A 20,000-nucleotide genomic window follows, 5' to 3' on the forward strand; every position below is an offset into this window, starting at 1 on the left:
CTGGTATTTTGTGCATGACTGTGCATTCATGAGACTCGATTAGCATCGCAGTTCACTCCACCTTACCCAGAAGTTGGATGTGTGCTTGGTTTCATAACGTCTCGCTCCGTCAGAGCCAGTCGTCAACAGCTGGTAACTCATAGGGTTCCAAGGGGTAATGCCAGTGGAGGGTTTCTGAAGGGAATTTTGAGCATATTCTGCCCAGGGTAAGAAGCGGCTCTAGTCCGACTGATTCTGCTGACAGTATATTCTAAGAAACCTTGTGAGTTCTTGGTTCAGGCATTCGGTATGGCCGTTCGATTGTGGGTGATATCCTGATGTGAGGTTTATATTTACATTAAGCTGGCGGAAGAAGGTTGTCCAGACCTGAGATACGAACTGGAAACCCCCGGTCTGAGACAATATCTTCAGGTAGTCGATAATAGCGAAACACGTAGTGGGAGAGATATTCTGCTGTTTCGAAAGCTGTTGGGAGCTTGGGTAGAGGTATTAATCGACGTGCTTTAGAAAAATGACCAATGACTGTTAATATAATGTTGTTACCCTGGGAGGCCAGGAATTCAGTGAAAAAAATCAATAGCAATGTGTGACCAAGGTCATCGAAGAATGGGTAGTGGCTGTAGAAGGCATGCTGTGGGTTGTCCAAAAAAAATTGCTGTGTGTAATACTGACAGTTACTAATGTATGTGATTTGTGTCTCTGAAGAAAAGGTAGACCAATGATGACTGGATTGTGAGGGGAACGGTTGAGGTAAAAGCATGTTTGCTTTGTGTGTAGAACTCCAACTATACACAAGTAGGGTCCGAGTCAAGTAGGGCCGTAGTTATGATGGTACTCATAGAGAACATTGTCTTTACAGTTACTTCTATACATGAAATGACCAGGAACAATGGAGGTACAGTACTCACTAGTGTTGTTACATATGACACTGAAGCTTCAAAGTGCTTATCGAGTGCACAGCGCAATTTCTCATGAAGTTCCGTGTCGGAGGGTGTATTGTTTTCAGAGAAACTTGATCAACGAAAAACAAAGCTTCACTTTTTTTCTAGTCAAGTGAATGCTTCACTTTGCATTTCAGAATGTTTGAACCCAGAACACTACTCTACGGGTTATTGGAGGTTCAAGTCCGTTTAATAACATTTTTTTTTATATAAATATAAGCCTATAGTCTATATTACATGATCATATATTCTGCCATATAAACACTATTAAAAACTATCAAATAATTAGAGCACTATTTACTTGCATTAAACAACTCTATTGGAATTATTATAATTAGTATTATGACATTTAATTTACTGCCACACTTTAATATGTCAGTTGTATTATCAGAAAACTGAATATTTAGCGTTGTCAGGCTTTTATTTGTGCTTAATGGATGAAACAATGGCGCTGCGCACTCTGGTTTATGGCTGCTATAAATTTGACCTGCCACAGTTTTCAACACTGCTGATGTTTCAAATCTTTTTCCAAAACAATCAAAGAAAAGCTTCAAAGATTCAAGAAGCTTTGTTTCTCCATCCCTAGTACTCACCCTCAGAGTATACTGTTGTGTTGGTCAAATTTGGCAGTTTGCTCTCAGATGTCCTGATTGGCTGCAATACAGACACAGATGTTCCCTGATGCAGCGTTCTTGCTCCTCTGTGGACAGATGAGTTCATCCAGCATGGGTCCAGTGTCATCCATAGGAAAGTTTGCTTAGTGAAGAGGGTTAGAGAATCTGTTTGTTTTTCGAGAGTGAATGAGATAGTCAATATGGATCGCTAAATCGATGAATTGATCAGTTGTGAGAAAAATGCTCAGAAATGTTAGCCATGGCAAAACAAGACTTTGCACTGAGCCTAGCGTGTTCAGAGCTTAAATAGTCCATGAAACGGGGAACAGGTGTTTGTGCAATCAGTCCAGGAATGCGAGTTCTGGGATTTGTAGTCAATACTCAGTTAATACTGTTAATACTCAGATGAGAGAGACCTGTGGCAGATGGGATGATTTTCGAAGGTAGTGTTTGTAACTATCTAGAAGTACAGCAATCAGTTCAGATGCAGAGATGCACAGATACAGAGATGATCAGTTCAGATGCAGAGATGATCAGTTCAGGTGCGCTCCATGTTTCCACTTAGTTATAGTTATAGTGATCTGTCATATGCATTAAAGAGTGTCAAAATGTTTAATTTGAAAGTTAAGACCTTGTTCTTATCAAAATAACAAAGCTCATAGCAATTATTTGATAGGAGTAAGTAACAGGTTATTTATTGTGTTTGCACAATTATTACCTTCATCTGGGTGTGGATGGTGATGATCCCACAGGTGCTGTACATATTAGATGTGTTCACTGCTTTTGCTGACACTTTTCATCTAAATGTTTTGCATATTGCATACCTGTCTTCAACTACTCCTGAATCATGTTTAGAGAGCCAACATGCCCCAATAGCTTATTTAATTTGTTTCTTCGGCAAGTACAAGAGATTGCATTGTTCCACCATGTTTTCAATTTGAGAGTTTCACATGTGCTGAAAGTTGATTTTCACACACCCTGCCTTACCTAGACAATCACCTAGTGAACTCAGCTACTATAGTAACAGCCTCACAGAGTATCCAGACAGAGGGCACGCCACACACAAGTCTGAAAGACAAATTTTTTATTTTTTTTAACATAGCTTCCAAATTCTTACTGTTTAATAACGTGACCATTGTAATCACTGTCAATTTTGAAATTGGGTAATCTCAACATCACTAATTGCAATCAATCAGAGGTCCTTGTAAAGATAATTGATGGTTTGAAGAGCCGTGTTGTTTATTGTAGTGTATATTCTCTAAAAATGAAGCACACTGACATGAACACTTACTGTTGTTGTAGATTATCTCAGTGTTTGGTGACAGAAGAAGGTTGTGCTGCTCTGGCTTCAGCTCTGAGTTCAAACCCTTCACACCTGAGAGAGCTGGATCTGAGCTACAATCACCCAGGAGAATCAGGACTGAAGCTGCTCTCTGATGCAATGAAGCATCCAGACTGCACACTGGACAAACTCAAGTAAGTGGACCAGTAAGAATCATCCTGGCTGGTGTGTATGTGAGAGAGACTGAGAGTTTTTAATAGTTTTTTAACACTGAAGGGGTTCCAGTGTGTTAAAAAGTGACACCAAGCAGTCCTGACAAAGCATCCAGACGAGTTGTTAGTGAGAATGTGTTGAGAAAATAATGTATAGACTCTGATACTATAGAAGCTGTAGAAACCTCACATAGACATAGTACTGGAACTTCCTCCTTCATTTCCCAACATACTCTTTAAGAGACCCCCATCTCACACCGTATACCCAAACAGATAACCTTCTCGAACATGTCTGTGAACCCATTTATGACACGGCGCGTATGTGAGAGAGGTTATTTTATATACATGTTTAAAACTATATTTCACAGTCAAGTTACAAATAAATAAAATACAAAAATTAAATCCCCCATAAAAGTACAGAGAACATGTTATTATAACAGCACTGCATTTCAAAAGATGTCATATTGTTCATTACTATAATGTTAAAGATCAACAACAATCCTAGACATAAACGCATGAACAGCCACAATTGTTGTTTTGGAAAGCAATTTTAAGACTTTTCTTTTTTTTTTTTTTTTTTTTTTTCACCCATCCAAGCATTTGCCTTCAAACAGTATCACTTATCACATTTATTAAAAACTGTGACAAAGCATTTTTAATCATGTATGTTAAAACCAATCACACACGTTTCTGTTGAGTTTGAGTGTGATGGCCAATCAGTGGCGTTCAGATTAGTCATCGCTGAACCGAAGTGTGCGCTTTCTCTGGCTGAATTCTGACTGAAACTCGAGAATTATCCCATCATAAACAACAAAGTGTCAGGGTTCTGTCACTTCTGTCTAGTTCAATTATTGGTTTTGTGACAGAGCTCTGACACTCTCGGTTTTGTCTCGTCTTTGTCTGAGTCTTGAGCACGCTCGTAACCGTGCACTATGGCAAGCCAAAGTATTCATAAACGCCTAGTCAGGCGTCTGATTGCACACTGACACGTCAAAAGTGTGTGTTTCGACAGCCAAATGTGCGATTTGCCATAAAAGCACGCGTTCTTAAAGTGCACTTTGTGGTCACGGATTTTGCTTCAAAACGCGCGTCCTCGACGTGTGATCTGCTTTTTAAAACGCACGTTCTCGACGTGCGCTTTGGGGTCACCGAAAATGCACGTTTTTGACGCGTATATCGTAACAAAAATGGGCGTCAAAAACGTGTATTTTGAGTAGGACAAAACGCATGTTATGAACGCATAAACAGGAAAATCAAACAGGCAGTGCAAACGTGTGTGAAGTGTCCAAACAGGTGAAAAGAACGTGCTCGTTCCCTATAGTGTTCTCGAAATCGCACGTCGAAGGCGTCATTGAGTGAGACTCGTCATCGAGTCTGTCATGCTTTTGTCCCTGTATATGGTTTAGGACTCTTGTATTATCATTAAACACAAGCAAAACAGCATGGAATTGTCGATGGCAAATTTGACAGAGGAGAGGATTATAATTGGTGAGTTATTATAATCCAATAGTTGTCATTTAGGTAAAAAAAAGAAGAAGAAAGAGAGAAAACAGACAGTTTTTTATTTCAGCACCTCGGACAGTCCCCTAATACCTTCGTTCGAGACACATCTCGCAAATTTGCCAGTTGTAATTTCGGTAACAATTTACAATAAGGTTTCATACATTATTTAACTACATTAGTTCACATGAACTAATAATGAACTGCACTTCTACAGCATTTATTGATCGTTGTTAATTTTAATTTCAACGTTTACTAATTATTAAAATCAAAAGTTGCATTTGTTTACATTACTTAATGCACTGCGAACTATCAGGGTACTAAAAGGGTACACTTCTCAGATTAGTAAAGAAGTAAAACAAAGTTGTTAAAGTAAAGTTTAAAAAAGTTATGAAGTTTTAGATTTTTTTAACCCAAATTATAACTATTGGATTATAATAACTCACCTATTATAATCCTCTCCTCTGTCAAATTTACCATTGACAATTCCATGCTATTTTGCTTGTGTTTAATGCTAATACAAGAGTCCTAAACCACATACAGGGACAAAAGCATGACAGACTCGAGCAATGACGCCTTCGACGTGCGATTTCGAGAACACTATAGGGAATGAGCACGTTCTTTTCACCTGTTTGGACTAGGGCTGTCAACGAATATTCTAAATTCGAATATATATTCGAATAGTTTTAAAAAACAGAAATTCGAACGTGAAAATTAATATTCGAATGTGAATTTCGAATATGGAAAAACACGCCCGCGGAAGCAGAGGCGCGGCTGTCTGCTTTGCGAGTGGGCGCGCGCGCTGCCTGAGGGACAGGTCACACGAGTCGCACTGTCTAGCACAGCGTCACTGCTGAAAGTTGACCGTGCACTAAAAAGACAATGGAATAAATTGCAGTCAGTTTTTTCTCCCCCCCCCCCTTTTTTTTAATACAAGCACCAAGAATGTAAGTAGCCTTTTTCTTTTTTAATAGCACTTTATTTTTTATGAACCTCAGGGTAAAAGTTCTTTGTTGTCACATTTCTCTGAATTGTGTGCCTCATTTTATTTAACGTTAAACAGAAAAGTTCCATGTTTACCACAGCACAGCTCGCTCGGAGCGTTCAATGTCGGTTCTGTAAAACTTCAATTAATGTTAATAAATTTGTTTCAATCACTGAATGAAGCCTGCTATATTTGGGACAAGAGTCGCAACCTTAAATTGCTTGCACAAAACTCTTGATCAGCACTCAACATGTGCTTGTTGTTGTTAATTTAAACCGTTATGTGCAGAGAGAGCGTGAGCGCGAGGGCGAGCGCGCGAGCGCTAGAGAGAGTGAGCATGCTAGTGAGCGAGAGTGAGGTCTGCGGTCTTGGCCATATAGTTAATTTATTTACTTGGTTTTGTGTTGGTAATACATTGTCAAATATGTTTAAACCAGGGTTTTTCCTGGGTCAAAATTGGTCTTCGGTGGTGGCTGACCGACATGGTCATCCACACACAGCAAAGAGTCCCCTAGTACCCACATGATCCGCAAGCCCAATATTGACAATAAATGTTAAATTTAAAATAAATACAAAGAAACAGTTTGTGATTTTTTTCTTATCCTATTTATTCATGAAAAATGATCACTGTCAGGCTAGTAAAAGAAAGCGATTACAACTTATTTTATATCTATACCTTGATGTTTGTTTCTTTTGTTCCTCGTTGTTAATATTTGGTTGTTCATTCTTTTTATTTTATTTTTTGGGGGGGCCATCATAGGGGCGGGCGATATGCCAAAAATATCATATCACAATTTTTTTTTTCAGGAAAATCACGATTCACGATTTTATCACGATTCTTTTTATATTTTGTTTTTACTATTTTGTGACTGAGCAGCATTACAGCCAAACTAATGTCCATATTTTAAAAAACAAAGCCTTAGGTAACAACAAAAAAACAAAATGGCAGACAGGGGCAAAGATAAAAATATTTGTCAATATTTTCTTTGTTATTAAATATTAAGATCAAAGATACACATTACACATACACAACTTAATATACAAATTAAATAAACAGTGCTTTATGTTTTCAGCTACAGTAGGTGTATTTAACAGTAGCATTGAAGAAAGTAATTAAATGAACAAATATGAAAATAAAACAAAACATAGACTTCACTGTATAAATTATGCATTGATACTTATTAAAGCTACTTAAAGTTATCAGTCAATAGTTTTGTTGTTTTATTAACATTAAAGGAATAGTTCTCCTAAAAATTCAAATTGTCATAATTTACTCTCTCAAGTTGTTTTAAACTCGAATAAGTTTGTTTCTTCAATTCTCCACATTCTTCAAAATATTAATATTAGAAAAATATTAGAAAATATTCGAAGGAAATTAATACAGGTTTGGGACAAGACAACATTAGAGTGCGTAAATGATGAGATAAGTTTTATTTTTGGGTGAACTATCCCTTTAAGGACAAGCGGCAGCTTGTTTACTGATGCTACTGTCTCTTTAAAAGAGCTGCGCGCGACGCGTCTAATGCATTTGACAAACAGATTTACTCAATTTTCTCAAGTTTGCTTTCACTTTAGACATAACTGACTTTATGTAAACCTTGTGTGTATTTAACAGTATAAGCACACAATAAGACTCGAAAGATAACTTAGTCCAGTATCCAGGCACTGGTAGACAGGCGTTTAGTGCATGTGAGCTTCACATGCACGCGCTGAGAAACGCACGCGTTGAGAACAGCGCATCAGCACGCGAATTAAATGTTTAACCGACAGGGCATTAAAGCACATGCAAATTATGAACCTTTGTGAACTGCAGTGTCCTGTCCCTCGGCTCAAAGGAGTCATTAGGTCGCGAATCGGACTTTAGCGGACGTGTTGTGTGGGAAATTGGGAATCCTGGCTGTTAGGACATCACGAAAGATTTGTCAACACACACAAAAACACTTAAAACTTTTTTTTTTTTTGCGTTTATTTAAAGTTATGTCAGCTGCATGTGCGGAATGCTTGTCACAAGTTGTAAGAGAAGATAAGGCAAAAAAATTGACTGCATTTCACACCCAGCGCTAATTCAGCAAAAATATTCTCCGAATGCACCGCGTGAAACATGGATTCGGTCTTCCGACCTTTAGGATCAGTTGATTTTGATGCGAGGGAGAGAGCAAAGACAGAACTGAAGACGGAGAGTGCCCGCGCGGGGGTGGGGCGCTGTGATCGTTCTCTCCGTCACTCCATCAGTAGCCTGCTTCACTCACAAAACCCAATTACAGATCAAATAAGGCTTTGGCGGGACAAAAAATCGTTTTGGCGGCCGCCAAAAAATTTTCAATGTAGGAAAAACCCTGGTTTAAACTTAAATGAACTACCTATACAAGTAGTTATGTCTCTTTGTATTAATTTGTCCTGTTATTGACGTAATGCGCGCCATTGACAAAATGCGCAACCAGATGTTCGAATAGTTCGAATATTCGTGTGTTTTTTAGAGGGAATATTCGAACGTCATTTTTGAGCAATTTTGACAGCCCTAGTTTGGACACTTCACACACGTTTGCACTGCCTGTTTGATTTACCTGTTTATGCGTTCATAACAAAAATGGCCGTCAAAAACGTGTGTTTTGAGTAGGACAAAATCGCACGTTTTTGATGCCCATTTTTGTTACGATATACGCGTGTCAAAAACGTGCGTTTTCAGTGACCCCAAAGCGCACGTCGAGAGCGTGCGTTTTAAATAGCAGATCACACGTCAAGAACGCGCGCTTCTATGGCAAATCGCACATCAGGGATGCGCATTTGGCTGTCGAAACGCACGCTGTTGACGTCTGTGTGCAATCAGACGCCTGACCAGGCGTTTAGGAATACTTTGGCTTGCCATAGATATATGCGCCTGTCACTCAACCCGTCATGGATATATGCGCCTGCCTCGGGATCTTACACAATATATAAGGTGTTTTTTAAACAAACTGCAGCGCGGATCCCCTGTAGCCAGCGGGAGTCAGAACGGTACGCACAATAGGTCAATATTCACCCAATATTCAACATTAACTAAACGCTTTTCACCTGCCTTACAGCTACTACCAGGCACTCCGACTGATGCATATGATCAAATAGACTGTTACGACTTCTCATAAAAATTATCAGCTCTAAGAGAAGAGATCTACGTGACATAAGCAAGAACGAGTAAATGGCGAAATCGCTCAAATCTATTCACTCACTCACAACAGACGTCACAATAATAACGAACATACCAACCAGGAATCGAATTAAACGCAACAGACAACAACTGATAAATAAAAGAGACACTTGTTTGCTGGCTAGACCACAAGATCTGTCGTCGCTGTTCTTTTTTTTTTCTTTTATAAATATAGGATTTGTATTAAATATATATTCATTGAGTAGAATCGAAATCGAATTTAGAATCGAAATCGAATCGAATTGAGAGCTTGCGAATCGAAATCGTCTAGATCGATCGACGCCTGTTTTCGGTTGAAGTCCAAAGTAGTCGATTGCCGAGTTCATGCGCATAGGTTTAGTTACCTATGATCACGCGCGTGAACTCGGCAATCGACTACTTTGAACTTCAACCGAAAACAGGATGTAAACAGAGGTATTTGCGCTGGCTTAAATAACATCATTTTTATACATTTCTTTCACATCTACTGCAGTCAGATTCACTCGTGTTCACTCAGAAGGAATCACTCACATGATCTGTGCACTTGTAATGACACATCAAGGATGTTAAGAGGCTAAAAGCAGGTTTAGTACTTGCCCCATTGAAGTCAACAGGGTGCAAATTTTAAAAATAGAATAACTCGGTGTAGGCAACACCGATTTTTGTCGTTGTTCTCTGTATTGACAGCACTCCAAATGTACAAAAAAATGAGCTCAATGTTAAAATTGACTGGAGTTCTCCTTTAATGTCCTATAGCTCCCATCTTTCGCATTAGATGTTTGTATGAAAAACTGGCAAAATAACAACTAAGTGCAAAATATTGCCTTGTCCTCTCTTTTATTTTAATATTTTAGATTAATCATTAAAATGCTGTCAATTTCACGCTCTTAATTCAGTATATGAGTCCATTTGTTTTGGATTTGCCGTACCGGTGTTGATTTTTTAACGGCCACTGGTAGAGTCACCGATTGGTAAAACCCCAATGCACTAATTTCTATTTATTTTAATTATTAAAATAAAATTTTGTTCTTTGCCTGAACAAGTTTTTTTGTTTGTTTTGCAGTTCTCACTAATGCAAATTCAAAGACCTCATCCTTAAATGTTGATATTCTGCAATAATCTGTAAATAAAATGAAATAAAATAGCCTATAAAACAAACAAATCTATGTAGTGAAGACTCTTCGTCTGCTTTTCGCTTCAGCGTGTCAATCAGAGTATCAGGCAGTAAAACAGTGGGAGATCTTGAGGCTGGCGCGACACTTAGGAGCCAACAAGCGCGCTCAATTATGAACAAAAAGAGCATTGTCAAGGATTGCATTGTCTGTGTGCTCTAGTGTATCAATCGGAGTGTCTGGTAGATGTAAACAGTGAAAGATCTTGTGGCTGGTGCGACACTTAGTAAGAGCCACGAGATGCGCTCAATTGACCTCTCGCCGGCCCCTCCCCCAAAACGGCCATTGTCCAATCACACATCATAGCAACCGTTACTATGTGAGCAGGTCCGACAAACATTCTCCAACCAAGATGGTGAAGCGGTGCGCCCACTGCGTTGTAAATATGTGGAATAAGGGCTGCCTCCGACAAAAAAAACATTTTCTAGTCGACTATAGTTATTCATTTAAGTCATTAGTGGACAAATCGCCCCTTTATATTAATTGAATTACTTAAATAGGCTATATAGCCTACAGGATAATGAGCGTTTACGTAATATAGCCGCACTCAAGCGCACGACCGCACGCATAAAGCTTGCCACAAAGAACCGGTAAAAGTAATTTGGGGTCAGTAAGATTTTTTAAGAAAAGTAATAGGCAAAGATGCATTCAAATGATCAAAAGTGACAGTATAGACATTTATAACGTTAGAAAAGCTTTCTATTTCAGAAAACTCTGAACCTTTCTATTCATCAAAGAATCCTGAAAAAAAAAGTAAAAAAAAAACAGTTTTCTACATTGATAACAATCAGAAATATTTATTGAGCAGTAAATCAGCGTATTATTCCCTCAGGTAGGCTAGGTTGCACGTTTTCTTGCGTGGGTGGATGTTGGAATCAGTAATCACGTTGTTCGCATTCGCCTAAACTGATTTCAAAATGCTGACATTGAAAGTCCCGCTCGGAGCGGTAAATCAAACAATGATTTGTCCCTAAATAATTATATATTATATCATAATATATTATATATTATTATTATTGATAGGATGATAACAGGTGTCGTGATCAGCACTGCTGCTGTATCCGTCAGTGGTTACATCAGCTTTGCAGTAAAAAAAAAAAACAGCACAAGGGTGATATAAATTATGCATTATTAATTATGACAAATAAATTATGCCCAAAATACGGGACATTTGGCAACCCTAACGTTAGTTTTTCCCTTCCCCAAGAACAAAGCACATAACGTTAGCAGGGCTATTTTTTTGCGATTGTCATGGGGTTTCTCAGATTTCGCTTGAGACCGGTAAGCATTAGCCTCGATAGTAGTCGTGTCTCCTTCATTGCGTATTTTTATATTTTGAATATATCCCTCCACTGCATACTGTAACCCCTATTGCATCGAACTGGAGGATATCGCGGAGGTATTGCTCCAAGGTCACCGACACGCACGGGTATACCTCTTCCCGTAATGGCAATGTGTCGCGCTGGTCGTGTTTGACCATTTGTTTGTCGGACGTAGCAACAGTAACTAAGGGGGGCGGGGCTCGGCGAAAGGCTAATTACGGGCAAAAAGAGTGAATCAAATATAAGACAAGATGAGAAATAGGTAAATAAGAGCTGGAATGCACTGTCTGTTTGCTCTCGTGTATCAATCGGAGTGTCTAGTAGATGAAAACAGTGAGAGATCTTGTGGCTCTTAGGTGCCAAGACTGGTTACATCTGTGACAGGCGCGGTGACAGGCACATATATCCGTGACTGGTCGAGTGGCAGGCGCGTATAACTGTGACTGGTCGAGTGGCAGGCGCGTATAACTGTGACTGGTCGAGTGGCAGGTGCATATATACGGTGACGGGTCGAGTGGCAGGTGCATATATACGGTGACGGGTCGAGTGGCAGGTGCATATATAAGTGACTGGTCGAGTGGCAGGTGCATATATACGTGATGGGTTGACTGACAGTTGAAAGTAGATGAAAATACTAGTGAGAGATCTTGTGGCTGGCGCGACTCTTAGGTGCCGAGACTGGATATATCTGTTACTGGTCGAGTGGCAGGCGCGGTGACAGGCGCATATAACGGTGACAGAATGAGTGGCAGGCGCGTATAACTGTGACTGGTCGAGTGGCAGGTGCATATATACGGTGACGGGTCGAGTGGCAGGTGCATATATACGTGACTGGTCGAGTGGCAGGTGCATATATACGTGATGGGTTGACTGACAGTTGAAAGTAGATGAAAATACTAGTGAGAGATCTTGTGGCTGGCGCGACTCTTAGGTGCCGAGACTGGATATATCTGTTACTGGTCGAGTGGCAGGCGCGGTGACAGGCGCATATAACGGTGACAGAATGAGTGGCAGGCGCGTATAACGGTGACGGGTCGAGTGGCATGTGCATATATACGGTGACTGGTCGAGTGGCAGGCGCATATAACGGTGAAGGGTTGACTGACAGGTCGAGCGGTACCGATACCATTAAAATTTTATGGTTCTCGGTACCAATTTCGGTACCACAGCAAAATCTGTTGGAACTATTTTTCTATTTTAACTATTTGAAAAAAAAAAAAAAATTCAATTCAATTACTTTATGACGTCAATTACTTTAATCATAAGTAAATAATACATAAGCATTAAAGGCTACATGCTGTTTAAACGTAAATATTGCTTACAAAAGAAAATCCCATGGAGGCGTAGCTAAATCCACTGTACAGTAGCCCAATATAATTATTTCTGTCAATTTCTTCAAGTTAAACCAAACTTTTATTTTGACGGGTTGCCGCTATGAGTGTGTGTGTGTGTGTGTGTGTGTGTGTGTGTGTGTGTGTGTGTGTGTGTGTGTGTGTGTGTGTGTGAGATATATGACGATAGTTTTTTCTCAAATTAAATGGTAAATTGCTCATGAAGGAGAGAGAGAGTGGCTCTGGAGATGAATTTCATCATGTCATCATATCATGATACAGCAGAGACTGAAAACAGCGCGAGCGTCACTCGTGCTTCTCTGTGTGTGTGTGTGTGTGTGTGTGTGTGTGTGTGTGTGTGTGAGAGGTAAATGAAACCACGCGTCTGTGCCATTCATTCACACAGAGACAAGCAGAACATGCAGGGTTAATATATAAATAGTCTTTTTGTAGTTTAATATACACAGACACTATATATATCGTGGTATATATCGGCTACAGACAGTGCTCCAAGTAAAAAAGTTAGTCTGGAGCCGCGCTTAGATAAAAACACAGAAGAGACTTAAAGCAGCTCCTATTAGTGGGTACCGAATATTCCCGGTACTACAGAAATGCTGGTATCGTCACATTTTCAGCACCGACTTGGTACCGAAGTGCCGGTACTTTGACAACTCTAGCGATGACACTGTAGAAGTTCTGAATGGCCGTAACTTAAACATTTTGTAGCCAAATTGTCTGGTGAGTGAAAAAGTTCATTTTCAAACCCTGGAGACAAGACATTATGAAACTGTTCCCAGTGTTCAAACCGCTGCACCACATGGCAGTCAGATAAGACACTGCAAATATGAAAGATTTGTCTAGTTTTTACCATTACACATTTTTGAGTTGTAATCTTCTGGGCAAGACTAAATACAATGACTGACAATACAATTACAAAACAGGCTTTAAAAGTTGTATTTAGAAATGAACAAATGGAACAACACATAGTTTTGTTACAGCATTAAAAAAAAAGAAATAACTAGGCAATAGTTTTAAAGCAGGACCATTAAGAGGGGAAATCTGCAGAGGAGATGAGAGGAGATCGGCATTTTAGAGCCGGAGTGTGAAGGTGAATAGTTCCAGGTTCATACACAGAAGAGAACAAAGTACGAGACATCGTGATTCACACAAGGAAAAGCACAAAGAAAACACCAGAGGTTGTTTGATCACACAACAGAGACTTAAAACAGACCTTCCTCTTCTTAAAGACCTCTGAGCAACAGGGCTGAAATCTCTTAAAGCCCACAGAGATTCAGACTTGAATGAAGGCCTGGTACTAGAGCACTAATGCAGTGTGGAATGAACACACACACACACACACACACACACACACACACTCTTCACTTCATTCTTCACTCATGTTCCTATCCGCATATTGCTGTTTTTTTGTTTGTTTTTTACTAAAAATTAGTTTCTTATTCTAAAGTTAATCATTTTATACATTTTGATTATTGAAATAATATGTAATTGCAATCAAGTATTTTCTTTTAGTGGCAAATGTATGTGGCATTATTGCAATAAGAAGACACTTCAAAAGACCTCAAACAAAAAAAAACAAAAAAAAAACAAAGCTTTGACAAAAATACTGATTTAATGTATTTTAAAATGATTAAATATATATTCATAACAAAAGCTGTTAGAAGAGCAGTTAGTCACATCCAGAAAAATGAGTGGATCTCTATGGGGCAATTACACTTTCTGGCTAAAACTATATTATCTGCAAAACAAATTCTGACCAGATGGCAGAATTATGCATCTAACAAATAGATCAATATCCAGAAACAACTCATATTGAATTTTGATCATTATTAATGAATGTGTTTTTTCTTTCTAAAAAATGTAATATTTCATATGCATGCTAATGGTGTGGCTGAGGAGTTTTGCAGTAAATAGGACGGCTACAAAATTACTTCAGTTCTCCCAAAACACAGCATTAATGTATAGATGAGAAGTAAACAAAACAATTATATATTTGTATTATAAAAAATGTTTTTGTTTTTTTAAAGTTCTTAAACAAGAGCAGTACGACAACTGTTTCTCCACAGCAATGTGCATTATGGTCCAACCAAGTCTAGCAAGGAAACACTGGCAACATGCGAGAGATCTCTTGAGATTCTTTGTGCTACAGTGCAGAGAACTGTGGAGAAGCTTTCCGTGTGTGTGTGTGTGTGTGTGTGTGTGTGTGTGTGTGTGTGTGTGTGTGTGTGTGTGTGTGTGTGTGTGTGTGTGTGTATTTAACATTGTGCTTGTAGTATAGTGTTGCATCATCATTTCTGTGATTTTCATGACAAGTTGTCGGTTTTATGGTCTAGTGGGGCATTATGGATCGAAACATCCGGAGTGTGACTTTAACAACATACAGCCAGATATTGCATTTATTTATTCATTCAAACCTTGTTTAGGGCTGTCCAATAGCACATAACTGTGACAAGCCTTTTTATATTTCCTTGATTGGAATAATAGCAGGGTAAACTTAGTGGCATGGGAGGCCAGAGCAAATTAATTTACCATTTTATCTAATAGAGAAAGAACAAATCCACTATTGAATTCCCACGATTCTTTCAATATAAAATAAAAATAGAGAAATGGATTAAGGCAGACAGAATAGAGAAACATCAAATTTACTGTCACTCCCTCGGCAGCGCTATTAGAAACACCAGTTACTGTTACTGTATTTATTTATTTATTTAGTCATTTTATGTCAGGGCAGAATAACACAAGGTATATTAAATGTATACATTACATTTTTTCAAAAAATAAGAAAATATATAAAGTGTATAAAGTTCTATAGTTTTTAAATTCTCACTGAAAGAGGAGGCAGAGTGTGGGGAGTGAATTTCGAGGGGGGGGCGGCGTTCCAGTTGAAAGAAAAAAAAATGCGTGTAAATTGTGTTTGGGTGGTTAATAATAATTATCATTATAATTATTTTTATTTATATAGCGCCTTTCGAACACCCAAGGTTGCTTTACAAAGATATGTAGTAAATGCAGTGGTTCTCAAACTGGGGTACGTGAGGTGACAGAAGGGGGTGCGGGAACAACATGCTGAATTTTGCCGTTCCTTTAATACTGCCTCGCCTTAAAATGAGATTTAAACTGAGCATGCTTTTCTATCAGGTAAAATGCTGTAAATACATGACATCCGATCCGATCAAATTACCTCATCTTTTGCGGCCAAAACTTTCTGCGTTTAAGCAGCGTGTAGGCTATAATGTGACAGGTCTCGTGCAGATTGAGCTATACTGCCGTTCTCGACAATGTGCGTTACCTTTGTAAAAGTAGGTATTTAACACTTACTAGCATGAAGAACAAATATAGACACAGGCTGTGCATGGAGATCGATATAAGATTCAAACTCTCTTCGATACAAAGACATTCCCTGTGTGAGTTCCTGTGTTTAATGTTGATCACATTATATGAAGATCCACACGATTGCAAATGTGACATTGATTTTATACAACATTTCAACAAACGAAATATTAATGTTAAGTGATGTTCATTTTCAACACAGTTGTCAGTATTTTTTACAACAAAATAATAGCTCCAACGAAAGCCACAGCAGAACTGCAGCACACAGCAGTGTGTGTGAACGAATCATTAGAGTCAATGATTCAATGTTAATTCATAAATACAGCCACTGGCTTCATTTCTGAATGAATGACTCGATGACTCTCCACCTACTGTCGGTTTTAATTTATTATTTAAAAGCATCACTTCGTTTTTACCATCATTGCATATTTCTTTATTGAACATTCATTATGAACATTTATTATTTAAAGCATTATTTATTTTATAAAGGTATTTGTAAAGGTAAAAATGCACTGGAAAAATCGATTTAAGGGGGCAAATATTGTCCCTTACTGAAAAAGGTGTGAGTGAAGAGTGGGGGTGCGCAGAAGGATATTAAAATCCTCATGGGGTTCAACTCTAAAAAGTTTGAGAACCACTGGGACTGGGTTAAAGAACAGAACAAAATAAACATCAACATCAAAGCACAATACACACACCAAGGGCAGAAAGTAGGCCTAATATTCAGAGGTCACTAACAAAGTTAGGTTAAAGACACAAACAAAGAGGGATTCAAACTAATAGCATATCAATAACAATGTAGAGTTTACAGACTGTGAGCTGAAGAGTAATATTCAGATAAAAATGTGTTTTTGAAGGAGAGAAGGGTGGATGTTTGACAGATGTCTTGAGGAAGAGCATTTCCACAACCTCAGAGCCACTACGCTAAAAGACTCAGACTGTTGAAACCGACTGAATATGACACAGCCCCGCCGAAGATATTTTTCACCAGCCGCCACTGATATATATGGGGGAGAGTGGGATGATTTGTGCCAGGGGGGGAAGTAGTTCCACCCCTTGTTTCTGGAAAACCATAGAAGAAATTGGCCATGTGACCACATAATTTTGAAAAGCAATCACTTTTATTCGTCCTCCAAAGAAGAGAGACACATGGCATGAGAGTGAAGCACATTTTAGTGCAAAAAACTGTTTTTTTCCCTTTCAAAGTAAAATTTCTATGATTAAGGTTTTTTGATTGTAGTGTCTGAACAATTATAGACAAGTTTGAAAACATTTCACACATGTTTTAGTGCTTTAGTAGGCTACACAATGAGTCTATACAGTTAGCATGATGTTAGATCTTAACTGCTGGATCATGCTTGTTTTTCAAACTTGTGGGTCTGGGGTGATTTGTGCCAAAGGGCCTGGGGTAAGTTGTGCCAGATCCAGACCACCTAGACCTACATACTCACAGGGGATCATCTGGAGAAGTGAGGAGATGGACATGCCTCATCAGTGTTTGACTTAGGCCTGCCTGCTATTTGTTTAATTTAGCTAACGCTGATTTCAGTTTTGAGACTGCACTATGTTATTAAAGAGACGTTTTATTCCGTTTTTAAGTGGCCTATGTCACAATAGTATGTTTAGAAATTAGCCTAGTCACTTTATTCTTATGTTACATAATTGACAGACAGCGCTATGTCAACAGGCATCTATTGCCAAAGCCTTTTTGCCTGAAATGAGTCACAAATATCACATATCGTGTTGCTATGGTTGCTAGGGCGTAGCTTGATAGCTTCACAATGATCCTGATTGGTCGTCTGAGTAGAATGAGCCCGCCCCCTTGTCTCTATGACACTGTGATCCAGAGTTATGTTCAATACAAAATCCCTATGCAATTGACCATAGTAGGAAAAACGCATGCTATGATATTCCAGGGTGACAATATCTAAATAAACCTTAAATGAGTAATTGTGTATTGAATTTACCTTGCTTCCATATAGCATTACAGTTCATAACATTAAAATGTTCTGTTTAACTTCAGAAATCACTGGCACAATTTACCCCCAATGTATTCCCCCAAAGGCACAACTTCCCCCGCACCAGGGGCAAGTTGTGCCATGAGACCACTTTGTTCCCAAGAGCTATATTTCTGAAACAAATTATTGTTCTCAGGGATGCACCACATCCTGAAATACATGTACATCCTTAAGTTGAAGGCATTACTGTCATGGCCTCACTTTAAAGTCACTTTGAGTAAAAACTGGCACAACTCACCCCACTCTCCCTATATTGTGTGTGAGGACATTGTAACGATTACTATATTTTATCTACAATATAATAGCTGCATAAACATAGCACATTATATGATAATAAAAACGTAGTGGGATATTGATATTTATCAGTGGCATTCTGTAAAATTGGCTGCGCTATGTCGTCTTTTGTTATTGGCCAATGCCTGCAGACTGCAGCCAATGGAAATGCTCCTCTATCAGTGCGCGTCTTTCTCACTGCTCACAGAACTTCAGACCGCTTGAGGTACATAAATAATCTTGGATGATGAACTGTAATATTGTTCGAAAATCTGAATAGAAACCGTTACTTTAACAGATGTCATAACAGAAACTTTCGTATGGGTAAGCTTGATCAACGTATCTGAAATGATCCGGTCTAAAATAATAAAAAAATGGCCATCTTAAAATTAACCGTTTTTTTTTTTTTTTGTTCAAAAAGAGCTTTTCGGATTTTGAAATCGAATTTCCGTTACACGTATCGAGTGAAAAAACAACTAACAGTAACAGATCCAGAAACGAATCCAGAAATACATGCGTGAGATGCACAAAACACACACAAATGGCGACACATGCTGGTCAAAACTGTAAATGTAATACAGGCCAATCATGTGATGATGATACCTTTTACAAACCAACTGCAAATGTGTTTAACAGTGACAAAGTGAAATCTATTAAACACAATCTACTGGTAATGTAATACTGTACGCAGGGCCGGTTCTAGACATTATAGCTCTAACTAACGCGATTGCTCTAAAGGTGTTTAAACAGTCGGATATGTCATGCTATAGTTAACACATTTGTGAATATTTTGAATAGAAAAGGGAAAAAAGCAGATCATCAGTCATTCGGCGCTATTGTGGTTGCGAGTGTCACGTGACTAGCAATGACGCGTCACCATGGAAACAATAAAAACTCATGTTGGAGGCCCCCCACCCCAATAAAAAACAGTTGAAGAAAATATGATTCCTAACCTTTTTATTTATACAACATTTAACTTTAAATTTAGTATATTTTTACTTACACAGCACTACATAAGTTTGGACACATTACTATTTTTAATGTTTTTGAAAGAAGTCTCTTATGCTCATCAAGCCTGGATTTATTTGATCAAAATACAGAAAAATAATATAGTGAAATATTATTAAAATTTAAAATAATGGTTTTCTATACTTTAAAATATATTTCTGTGATGCAAAGCTGAATTTAGTGTCACGTGATCCTTCAGAAAACTTTATAATAATCTGATTTATTATCAAATGTTAGAAATGGTGCTTAATATTTATTTTATAACCTGTGAGTTGTTTTGAGAAAGTAAAAATGCAGAATGTTTCCTGTGATGGGTCGGTTTAGGGGTAGGGTTAGTGTGTGTGTGTGTGTGTGTGATGGGTCGGTTTAGGGGTAGGGTTAGTGTGTGTGTGTGTGTGTGATGGGTCGGTTTAGGGGTAGGGTTAGTGTGTGTGTGTGTGTGATGGGTCGGTTTAGGGGTAGGGTTAGTGTGTGTGTGTGTGTGTGTGTGATGGGTCGGTTTAGGGGTAGGGTTAGTGTGTGTGTGTGTGTGATGGGTCGGTTTAGGGGTAGGGTTAGTGTGTGTGTGTGTGTGATGGGTCGGTTTAGGGGTAGGGTTAGTGTGTGTGTGTGTGTGTGTGATGGGTCGGTTTAGGGGTAGGGTTAGTGTGTGTGTGTGTGTGTGATGGGTCGGTTTAGGGGTAGGGTTAGTGTGTGTGTGTGTGTGATGGGTCGGTTTAGGGGTAGGGTTAGTGTGTGTGTGTGTGTGTGATGGGTCGGTTTAGGGGTAGGGTTAGTGTGTGTGTGTGTGTGTGTGATGGGTCGGTTTAGGGGTAGGGTTAGTGTGTGTGT

At 38.8% G+C, this 20,000-nt stretch overlaps 1 protein-coding gene across 1 annotated transcript in view; it reads left to right on the top strand.

Moving 5' to 3' along the window:
• Positions 1-2,819: 2,819 nt before the first annotated feature.
• The window catches only part of LOC308696525 (stonustoxin subunit beta-like), a gene marked incomplete at its 5' end in the record, with an annotated part of 22,201 nt that continues 5,020 nt past the window's right edge, over positions 2,820-20,000 (top strand). Inside the window, one exon of the mRNA XM_081375308.1 lies at positions 2,820-3,031. Coding sequence (XP_081231434.1) covers positions 2,820-3,031 — 212 coding nt within the window. The remainder of the gene's footprint in view (positions 3,032-20,000) is intronic.

This window comes from Scardinius erythrophthalmus, assembly GCF_964197995.2.
Source record: "Scardinius erythrophthalmus genome assembly, chromosome: 1".
In the NCBI taxonomy this organism is placed as follows: domain Eukaryota; kingdom Metazoa; phylum Chordata; class Actinopteri; order Cypriniformes; family Leuciscidae; genus Scardinius; species Scardinius erythrophthalmus.